The 11,825-nt window shown below is 45.2% G+C and overlaps 1 protein-coding gene across 1 annotated transcript in view; it reads left to right on the forward strand.

The window, feature by feature from the left end:
• The window catches only part of LRRC28 (leucine rich repeat containing 28), a 50,397-nt gene extending 45,009 nt beyond the window's left edge, over positions 1–5,388 (forward strand). Inside the window, exon 10 of the mRNA XM_033920550.1 lies at positions 2,057–5,388. Within this exon, the coding sequence (XP_033776441.1) occupies positions 2,057–2,129 (73 nt within the window). The 3' untranslated portion in view covers positions 2,130–5,388. The remainder of the gene's footprint in view (positions 1–2,056) is intronic.
• Positions 5,389–11,825: the final 6,437 nt, after the last annotated feature.

Below are 11,825 nucleotides of genomic sequence, written 5' to 3' on the forward strand. Positions count from 1 at the left end.
TGGCACGTGTGCCAGCGACTCCTCCCTCCCGCTGCCGCTACTCTTCAAAGCGGCCTGCTGAGGTTCGCCAGCCGCTGTAGCGAACCTCACAGGCTGCTCTCCACCTTCCCGACATGGTGCTGAAAGAGTCGGGGTTGCCGCTGCCGCCACACTCGGTCTTCCTGCAGCCCCACCCACCGCCATGAAGGAGGAGATCTGGGCTGAGACGTGAACGATGCAACCCAGCTCCAGTTTGAGGAATGGAGGGAGGGTAAGAATGGGAGGGGAGGTGGAAACGGAAGGGGGCCATGGGGCAGGCAGGCATTGCACAACAGGGGACCAGGGGGAGAGGGAAAGGGGGCTGCTTTGGGGGGAGGGGGCAGACAGCAATCGTCAGAGGGGAACAGAAGGGGGCCACGGAGCACGCAGGCATGGCACAAAAGGGGGAGAGGGAAAGGGGTGTGTTGGGCAGAAAACAATCATGCTTTGTTCTGGGAGGGGGGGGAGACAGAAGGGGGCCATGGAGAGACAGGCAGGCATGGTGCAACAGAGAAATATAGGTAGGCAGGGGGGCCAGGGAAAGACACAGACAGAATGAATGACAGACAGACAGCGTCCAAGGAGAGAGAAACAAAAAAACCCAGACATCTGCTCTAGTGCCAATTAATGTAACGGGCTTAAAGACTAGTTTTTTATAAAATGGTAACAAAGCTTAAGTTTGGACGTTCCACACAGTAAAGGCTAATTGGCATTCTTATCTTCCTCTGCCTCTCTTGTGTTCTTTTCTTCTTTTTTTATTATAGCTCTGTACATTATCTTCTACAGTACTCCCCTGAAATTTGGAAAAACTGCAAATGTGGTTTTTCGCCTGTCAAAAGGCAGGAGAGGGCAGCTGGAGTGTTGGTGGGTGAAGAAAATTACTCGTGGTCTGCTCCGACTGCCTCTTCTTGTAGTAAAGTCAAAGTCCCTCCTTGAGGGCCGCAATCCAGTCGGGTTTTCAGGATTTCCCCAATGAATATGCATGAGATCTATGTGCATGCACTGCTTTTAATGCATATTCATTGGGGAAATCCCAAAAACCCTCAAGGAGGGACTTTGAGATCCCTGGGCTACACCAATCAGGAGCTGCTTTGACACGCAACTCCTGATTGGTGTAGCCTGGCTTTACTACAGGAAGAGGCGGTCGGAGCAGACCGTGAATGAATGAGTTCTCAAACTGCAAATTTGCGGGGGAACACTGTACATTTATTCATCAGGTGATAACAACAGATATTAGTAAACATAAAGCTGCCTAGGGCATGGGTCTTGAGGAGGAAGGAAGATAGTAAGTGAAACACAGAATCTGACCAATAGGAAAAGGAGTAGAGAGGAGGATGCTGTTGGTCCAAGAAGAGACCCTCAAGGTCATAGAAGCACTTGATCAGGAGCGACTGAATAGGGCAGTCCCATTTAGCAAGGTTCAGACCATGGAAAGGGTGGTCCGGGGAAAACCACAGGTAATGTGGAAGAATGAACTAGAAGATGTTCTTCAGACTACAGTGTGGCTGGGCTTTGTGTAAAAGTGGCCCTGTTAAACCCATAGATCCTTTGTGGTAGAATTCATGGTGTACATTGATGCTGGAGTGTGGCCAGAATAGATTAGAGCCGCCATGTGAGTGGACCACTGGTCTGACCCAGCAGCAGCAGTTCTTATGTGTGTCTGGCATAACTAACAGCCTCCATTTATATAAACATAAGTCAAAGGTAGAATGTTTTTCATGCTCGGAACTAGCTTTACCCTCTGTCGTGCTGCAGCAACACAGATAAATCGGTCTTTACAAGCTTCAAACATAGATTCTGAATCCTCCAGAGACAGAACATTGCCTACAGTGCCTGAATGGTCTTTGGGCTTATAGGCATTATAGAAGCAATTTATAAGTAAAATAATCAAACCAGCACAAGACTTCCTCCAGCTGCCTTAGAAGCTAAATGTAAAATATCTGTTTAGATTCTGGTGGTTTCTCTTCCTTTCATTTTCCTAATCCCAGCCAGTTCCAAATTGATGCGACAGCCCTGTTTTTCTTTCCTTTTATTCCAGGAGGACAGCGGTTAGTTTTGTGGCGTATTGCTGCTCTACCCAGTGCCTGCGGACTTTTGACTTACTCAGTTGATACAGACTTGAAAGCTACTTGGGAGCTGCCCTCATTTAGCCGGAAGAGCTGAATGGCAACCGAAGCCTCCAGACTGGAACGGTAACAAGGTCTCGGACTTGTCCAGACAGATCTGGATGAACTGCAACCTTTCTGTGAATGCAAAGGTTGGAGCTGGAGCTGCATTCCCACCAGTGAGCGCCACGGTGTCTTTTGCAGAAGGAACTGGCTCTGTGTTGTACCTCATTGTAGTATATGAAGCAGTTTTCATGTCCTCACCCCTCTGTAATAAGACAGCTCTGTTAATTTGATTAACTGGCTTTCCAGTTTTCTATGCCTCAGTTATGGTTGATAATGTTCCTTAGTTTGAGTTGAATCTGTATGATAAGGGAATAAGATGTGCCTTGCTGGGTTAGACCAAAGGTCCACCAAGCCCCATGTCCTGTCTCCAAAAGTACTAAAAGGCACTTGATGGGATCCCAAAGAGCAGATCCATTCCTTTCTGCAGATTGTTGATGAGTTTTTTTCTCTACTAGCTCGTGCTTGATTCCATTTGCAATTTCCACAGAGCATGGCAAAAGTTTTCTCTAATGTTCTCTATATTTGCTACCAGTTTAATGGTGTCCTTAGAACTGTCTGAGGAGGTAAATAACCATTTCCTATTTGCCTTTTCCACCCCCTCATGATTTTATAATATTTCTGTCAGTCTTTTCTTTTCCTAACCATGTTGCCCTTCATCCTTCATTCTTGATTGACCTTGAGCCAAGACCTTGCAATCGTCTCTAAATGCAGTCACTAGATGTTGCTATTGTGTAATGAGTGAGACTTTGACTTCTGCTCCTGCCCTCCATCACCAGCGTCCCATCTTGGTCAGCTCTGGAGCGGAATATCTCAGCCCCAAGTTTCTGGCTACAAGGTGAGCTTCCTCCCCACTTCTCTTGTCACCTCTAACGACAGTGGGTATACAACCCAAAGCAAATGTCTGCCTTTCTTTTTACATTTGCTTTTCTGTTTATCATATATCCCTACCACCTAGAGATAGGCAAGTTTCAGTCCTTAGGTACACCAATGCACTTGGATTTGCTTATAGTAGTAGCAGGATTCATTCAAATCTCTCTTGCATATTCTGAAATGTTGGAGGGAGGGATGGCCCTGGGGCCTGGAGTTTCAGTCATTTTTTTGCAGTTTGAGCTTGTTCTTTGCCCTAGCACAGTAAACTCCCTTTCTATCTGCCTCAGACTTGTCCACCAAACAAAAGAGAAAGGAGCTTCACCTTTCGTATAATACTGGGGCAAATTTTGAACCTGCCGTGAAAGATGTACCTTTTATAGGACAGTTGAGCTTTGCTGCCGATACAGTCATATCCTGAATCATGGAATAAAAAGAATCTCTCAACTTCTGCTGAGCACAAGCTGTAGCTTGACAGACAACTTGGGGGTCCTTTTACTTAGTCACATTAAACACTAACGTGTGCCTAATACAGCTAAAAATGGAGTACCCTAAGATATGTTCATCCGTCCTGTGGTAGATTGTGCACTCAAGGCATCCGGAGATGAACGGACATTGACCCGATGATGTCACACGCATGCGCAAAGGCCCTGAGTCTGACAGCCTACAGGATGTGCCTCTGGCCACGAGAGAAGAGGCATGTCCTGTAGGCAGCTGGCGCCTCTCCTCCTCCCTAGCGTCTTGCGCCACACAGTTTGGGATGTGTTGGGGCAGAGTTGGGCATTTCTTTTGGTAGCCAGTTAGCCCTTGTATATTACCACTGCATGAATCCTTACTACTTTCAAAATGGGTGGCAGGAAGTGCTTACGGAGTAATAGTGAAAAATGGCCATTAATAGAAAAAGAAAATAGGCCAAAAATGGCAGTGTGGGAGAAACATGGAAAGACCCTTTGGTGAGCTGTAGTGCATCCTATTCCTAGACCACTTTCCCAACCAAATGTTGTCTTTACATGTACTATCAATTATTCCTTTAAAACCTGAGAGGCCTGTATGACACTCTCTACTGGTCGTCATAGGAGATCCCACTGTCCCCCAACTGATCTTTGCATCAAGACAGTGGAACAGAGAATTTTTAATACTCTTAATTGCTTCTTTTTTTATCTGTACCCAAGTTCTAACCAACTTTTTATTGTTTTAATGTGATTTACAAACAAATTGATTGTTTCAACAAATTTAGAGGAAGCACAGGTACAGTATTGATCGATGTGCGGCTGTTTAGGGTAAAGGTATGTTGAGAAAATGGAATGTGTCAAAGAGAAAGTGCTGGGTAATCTGTATAATAATGTCATAAAACTGCTCTGGATGAAGAGAAGCAACATCTTCATATCAAAATGTGCTCTTTCACCCTTACCAGCTGTCCTCGTGAAACTGCAGCCCAGATGTTGAGCTTAGACTAGGGTAGCGTCTCTTGGTTATGGTTCTATGGAGGCTGAACCGTTGCTTTCGTGTGCCTCTGCTTATAGGACCTTAAAGGCCACTGTCCACTATGTTTGAGAAATCTAAATCTCCTTAGAACTGTAGAGAAGAAACTTTCTAGAAAATTGACAACTTGTAAGGTAGAATGGGACATGTTTAGAATAGGTTTGTAGGATCATCTCGGCCACTTTATCCCCCAACCCAAGTGAGTTGGACCCATCGCTGATTCCTAAATCAGGACTATTTAGGAATTCTCATTTTCAGCAAATCTTTAATGAAAGATCAGATTTAAGAATGCCTCTAGCTAGTTTTTCAGTTGAATCTGAATTGTGCTACTCATCATGTTATGGACTCGTTTCCTTCTGACCGGGGGGGGGGGGGGGGTTCCTTGATGAATAATACAAAGTTGCTCCAAAAACAAATTGACTTTGTTTTAAACCTATGGACATGGGACCCTAAAATAAAGTTCTTCAGTCTCTCATTGGAAATATAGTGAAAAAGGGAAAAGCTTCCCCCCCCTCGAGCATCCATTTGTGGAAGAAATGGCTAAAAGACCAGGCTTATGCAAATGATGAAGGTTGCATTATAACACTATAATAGCCACCCAAAGAGTAGGATTCTAGAAAATGATCTGACTAGTCAATGCATCTATAAGCAGGGGTGGTGGAGCAGTCTCTTGAGTTTGCATGATTTCACCACTGCAGTAGCTGACAAAAGTTGTGTTCAGGACTTTTAATTTGCATATCGAGCGTTCAGTTTTTCAAAACTGCCAGGTTAGCAAGACCAAATGTATTGTTTTCAGCTGTATTTAATTGTTGCTTAAACAAATGAATGGAACCTGGTATTTATCCATTAAGTTTCACCTGTCTTTATTTTTTGACTGTTAAGGTGGCAAAGTTTTCATTTGCAGTGTACAAAGTATAAAACCAGGTTTGATTTTTATGTAATTTTCCTAAGACAAAAAAGACCTATTAGGAGGTGAAGTAAAAGGCTGTTTACTTTACCTCACTGGGGATCCATCGTGAAGAATCCCCACCCCCAAATAAAAAATAAAACCCACAAGATTACATTGTATATTCCAAAGCAAATAACCTTTTATTCTAGTAATAAGTATTATAGCAGCATTTGTCAAATCAGAAATGAATCAGTTTGGACATATACAACAGAGAGAAAAAAACCTCATACAAACAGTGCCAGCATATTTCTGTAAGTAAAACTCTGCCAAAGCATGGGGGTTTTATACTGAAGGTATCTTTGTCTTAGACCATTCCCCTGGCTGTGAATATGTATCACCCTATTGGAGCAGACCAATTGCCTATCTAACCCTCTCCTAGTCCACGCCTCCATTCTTCCCTTGGGGGCCCTGGACAGGCATAGCTTCTGGAACTTTCTTCTTCTTGAAGTTTCCATTCTTCACACGGGTACATCAGTATCGGTGCCTCAGCGCATTAGTCTGGCATTACTTTATCAGTTCTTAGGTTCCCGGATGGAGTGTCCTGCTGACTTGCATTTGCTTTCAGCACTGTCAAATAGCTCATTGTTCTTTCCAGCACTGGTTGGTGTCCTTGAGACTTCACAGCAAGAAATCTACACACTCACATGCCACACATTAGCATCTCAACATCTGAACTGAAACCAGTTTGTACAAGCCCGTGACTTCAGTAACTCCTGCAAAACGCAGGAATAGGTCTTACAACCTGTAAAAGTCTCCCATAGGCTCCTATCTATCTCAGAGGGAAGCTATTTTACTGTAAACCCCAGTTATTAGTAGCTAGGTCTCATTGCATAAAATGGGATTTATGCTGAAATACCACCACTTAGTGATAAGATAGCATATCTTAATGGTTGACCACAGTGATAATTATGCCCTTTAGCGTGAGATTACAGGTGTGTCTTGAATATTGTACTAAATGTCAGCACATGGAAGTAATTTTATAAATATTGGGACACACTTTAGTGATCTAAAATCTTGGATCCATGGCTTTGCCCCATTCCACCCCTAAAGCCTGCTCTCATCTTTCCCAAGCTCTGGCCCATGTCTGGAAGGCCTCCAACCATGTGCCATCATCTGTGCATGCTCAGAGACTCTTCAGATGCGGCCAGAGCTTGGGGCTTTCCAAAACCTGGACAAACTGCTGGGTTTTGGAAAGTCTGTACAGGCATCCTCACAGTCCTCTAAAAAGAGGTAACCCTATTTCTAGCTTATGGCAATGCTGAACCCCCAATGGAAAAACATGGCAGTCGGCAACCATCCTCTAAGCCAGTGGTTCCCAACCCTGTCCTGGAGGACCACCAGCCAGTCAGGTTTTCAAGATAGCTCAAATGAATTTGCATGAAAGAGAGTTGCATGTAATAAAGATGATAGGAATGCAGATCTGCCTTATGCATATTCATTAGGGCTATCCCCAAAACCTGACTGGCTAGTGGTCCTCTAGGATAGGGTTGGGAATCACCACACATTCACGAATGCTGAGTCCCTCCCTTCTGGGTGGCAAAGAATAGCAGCAAAACACTATGTTCAGACAGTGACACTGCAAACCATCAGTACTTTTAATGTAAAATATCACTTTGTCATCAAATTTATTGTGAGTGGAAATAGCCACATTCAAGTACTGCTTTTCATTGGAGTTTGTTTTATTTTTGATTCATTGTACGTCTACAACCCTGCGAAGTAGCTAGTTTTCAGTTTCATTTCCAGCAGGGCCAGCTTAGCCAGTTGGAAGACGAGGTGGTCCTCGGTGTCATCTGAAGAGCAGCTGCACTGAAAGGAAAACCATCAATCTTGCTGCCTCACTAAAAATAAATAAAAATCAGTGTAGGAAGGGTGGAACATTTTCAAATCACTCACTAGCTAGGGCAATGTATGTTCTAGATATGTGAAACCTATTGTAATGGTAATTGCAATTACACATCTTTATAATAGGGTTACCCAACATCCAGAAAGATTTCCAAAACCCAGCAGTTTGTCCAGGTTTTGAAAGTCCCTTGTCTCAGGGCTGCGTCTGGAGCGTGTCTGCACATATGCAGATGTTGAAGTAATGGTGTCATACATGTGTGTGACATCATCACATTGCTGTCCTGATGTCGGGGAGGACATCTGGCAACCCTTTTTAGAAGTATCCGGGGTGGGGGTGATTATGCTCGTTCAGTTTAATGGTTAAATGTTTTGCTGGGGGTTATGGCCTGGAAGTTAATTCAGAAGGGGGGGGGGGATTTGGAGAAGCTAAAGGGCTGCCATGGATGCCTGATACCCTTAACTTGGTCATTATAGTGAAAGCAATTGAAGTGTTGTCTGTTAAGGCACAGCAGGTATTTTTTGTTCTTGGAGGGCTCACAATAGACTTGTATCTGATGCAATGGAGGACGCTTATCTTCCCAGGCAAGACTAAACAGCCTCCCATAAGCTACCCTACCTGCAACTAACACAATGACCCCAAAACTGCTCAAACATCAACTCCTCTGCCACAATTTCACCTCCCCCCCCCCCCTATTAAGCAACTGGCAAATTTTGCATACTTTATATCCACATGTTGGGGTGACCTATGAGATGGCCCCCTGCTCCTTCCCGACCTCCCCTGCCGCGTATGCACTCCCCCTTCCCAGTAACGAGGGTGGGTGGTGGTGCCCTGTCCCTTCCCTCTACCTTTTTCACTTTGGTGCCAGCAGCCACCAACTTATTGCCTGCATTGGCTTTCATGCTCTCTCTGACATCACTTCCTAGTTGTGGGTCCCAGAAGTGACAGGAAAGAGTGCCGAAACCGACGTGGGCAGTAAGTTGGCTGCTTGCGCCAAAATTAAAAAGGTATGGGGGAAGGGCAGTGGCATGTGCACGGCAGGGGAAGAGGGAGGCCAGCACCCTGAGGAAGAAAGCACCTGAGGCGAACCCCCTCTTAGTATGCCACTGCCCCTTCCCCAGAAGTTACATCAGAGAGGCGGCACCGATGCGGGCAGCAAGTTTGTAATGTACGAGTGAAGGGAAGTCAGAAAGGGAGGAGGTGGAGAGGTGCCCTTTACAAAGACTGCACCTGGGGCAGACCGCCCCCCCCCCCCCTTGGGGCAGTTACAGTTATTCTTAGACATCTTGACTTATATTTCACTACTCTTACACGCAGGGCCAAACTGCCCTGACCCACCCAATTGTAGCTCATCCAATTGGATTCCTACCTGCAATCGGTCCGGTCCAGCCCAGCTGCACTCAGCCACCAGTGCACAGAACCGGCATTTTGTTTTGGCAATTCTGGTCCTGGAGAGCCGGAGCCAGGTCAGGATTTCAGGATATCCACAATGAATATGTATGAGACGGATTTGCATGCACTGCCTCCTTGAGATGCAAATCTATCTCATGCATATTTATTATGGATATCCTGAAAACCTGACCTGGCTCCGGCTCTTGAGGACCGGAATGGCCTCTCCCTGGACCCATAGCCCCGCCCCCAGGCCTGCCCTCTCAACCTGTTTTCATCCTCGGGATCACGTCGGGAGGATCTCTGCACAAGGCAGATGCAATACAATGATGTCACACGTGCACGTGACATCACCATGTTGCATCCATGAATGCACAGATGCCCTTCCAAGATGGATTTGAAAACCCGTCCGGGCATATCTGGGTAAATCCAGACATCTGGTAACCCTAGAGTGGGGGGGAGGGGGAGTCCACGTTGGGGTTGGGCTGCGCATGCTCACTCGTCTCATCATGGTTGTCTTTCTCCCAGCAGGCGAAGCTAAGTTGTGCAGGCGTTTCCTGAGGCAGCTTCGTGGATCCACAGTAAATTGTCTTCCCTCAGCTGCAGGCAGCAGAGCTCAGGCTTCCAGCAGCAGCACTACCCTCCCCCACCGCGGCCCAATGAGCTTTGTAGGAGGGCCAAGCCATAGGCACACACTATAGTGATCATCGGGGCCACTAACCTCCAAAGAGAAAGCAAGTTCAAGGAAGCAGGTAAATGTAATTTTACCATGGGTCAGTGGGTCACAGACTGACCCACATGACCTATCCAATATTGTCCCATTATCAGCTCTGCCGCTGGCACACCCTGGAGACCATGTGGCCCCTGTTTTGCCCATTTTTACAGCCACTGCTGCACAAAACTTTTTTTGTTATTTTAATTTGAATTCTGATGAAATGTAATTTTTTATAAAGCCCCATTGATCAGCAAAAGTACAGCTTTTGCTCTCAAAATACACATAATCCACATGTGAAAGGCAAGAGGAAGTCTGCAGAAACAGGGCTAGGTCACAATTCTTCTCTTTCTCTCTCTCTCTCTCTCTGGTGTGGTGTTAACAACCACAGTAAAGCCACACAAAAAAAGTCTTGAAACAATGACCTGGGTGTTCTGCTTCCTGAAGGTTTTACTGCGACATCTTCAAAACATAGTTAATGGCAAGTATAGCAAATGCGGCCTTTCAAATAGTTTCTGGGCAGCAGAGCTCCATGGATGGAGAGAGAGAGTTTAACAAGAGTTAATTAAGCAAGAGAAATATCACTGGCAAAATGCGAGGAGGACTGGCTCTGTGGGATGTTACGAGCTGGATGAACCACTGTTAGAGACAGGACGCTGGGCTTGAAGAACCCACTATTGCATATCATATGCTCTGAAAGAAACACTATATTTTTCATACACTTACAAATAATGACATTCACTGGGCAAGTTAAATGCATTTTAACTGAGGACGGCAGGACAATTGTAGAAAACAAATCCAGCTGTTATCATTCCAGAAAACCAAGTGAAAAAAAGACTCTTCAGTAGTATTTGGGATCTATCTAGCTTAAACCTTTGAAACATAAATTGTAATTTTGTTGATTGATTTTGGAAAATAATTTGTGCAATTTTAAGGATTTTGCTTAACACCAAAGTGTCTTATATCCTGGGACTTGTTTTCATGTTTCCTAGGAAAGTCCCATGCTTACCGTGACCATTAATTTTGTCCTTAAAATGGGACAGGAACATTGGTTTGACAGCTGCTTGTGCCAGGAGTGTTACAGAGGTATGGGAGAAGGGAAGCGACATGCACACGCGGCAGAGGAGGGGAGGGAGCGGAGGTTGGGTGCCCCCCCCTCCCCCGTGCTCTCAAGGTCTAGCTATGAACATTTTCTCACTAAGCTTTTGTAGGTTAATCATGTCTTGAAGTTCAGCTCTGTGTAAGAGAAGTTTAAGCTCCTTATGGAGTTAACCTGATCCAGGACCACATTTGTCCTTCAGGCAGCTTAGCACCTGCTCCCTCTGGACAGGTTCTGGACAGTGGCCTGACATTTTTTTGACATTTGGCTCGCTCTCCCAAAGTCTTCAGCCTGCTGCGATCACCCATTATTTGAAGATTATGAAGGCAAAATGAATGCATGAGTCAAAGACACGCTTTAATGGAGAAACAGTTGTAGTGGTGGCAAATAGATCCTCTAGCACTTGGCATGGCATAAATCATTGGGGCTGAAAGACCACCGGCCCTTTGTAAAACGAGAGGGCTGAAGTCGGTCTGCGATCTGCAGTAGCCGTGACGAAATGCAGCCTCCATTCTATGCCCTCCCTTTGCTTTTTAAGTTTATTCTATGATCTTATCATTGGTTTTATTGGTTACTCAGCTTCTCGTGTTATTTATGTCTCTTAAGGTCATCAAACAATTGGTTTTATAATTCTCATGTTGGCAGCCTTTCTAGGAATCTGTTATGCTATACATGTATTATTTTAGATTGGCTTCAGTATTATAGCCGAAACATGGACCGTGTCGGGTACAAGAGAGTCCGAAATGATTCACAAAAGGGTATGTTATATGGACTGATATTCCTTGATATAATGTGTTGTATTTAGGGTTACTAGATTTTCCCACACCCCCCAGGCTCGCCCGGTTCCTCTCCGTTCTGCCTGTGTCACGCTCAATTCCACTCCAGCCCCGCCCCCAGATGCAATTATGTCACATGCGCGGATGCCCCCTTCCTGACACGATTTTGACGGCAAGCTTTTCAAAATCCAGACAAAGTGCCGGGTTTTGAAAAGCCGTCCGTACCCCCAGACAGGGCCTCAAAAAGGAGCACAGGTCCTGGGAAATCCGGACCTCTGGTAACCCTAGTTGTAGTGAATAAATGATTTGAAACTCAGCACTGTCATAGGTTGAGGTGTACAGTTCCCCCCACCTCCCCCACACACTTCCCTTCATAACGTCATCAAGGCCTTTTACAAATTTATAGTTTATTGTATAGTCTGCCTTTAACAAGGTGGATTACACGATAAATATGCAAACAACATCTAAAAATATCTCATTCATGTAATGCAAGGAAGCGTCAATAGCCATAGTTCATCTTAC

The sequence above is a fragment of the Geotrypetes seraphini genome, chromosome 14 (genome assembly GCF_902459505.1).
Source record: "Geotrypetes seraphini chromosome 14, aGeoSer1.1, whole genome shotgun sequence".
NCBI lineage: Eukaryota > Metazoa > Chordata > Amphibia > Gymnophiona > Dermophiidae > Geotrypetes > Geotrypetes seraphini.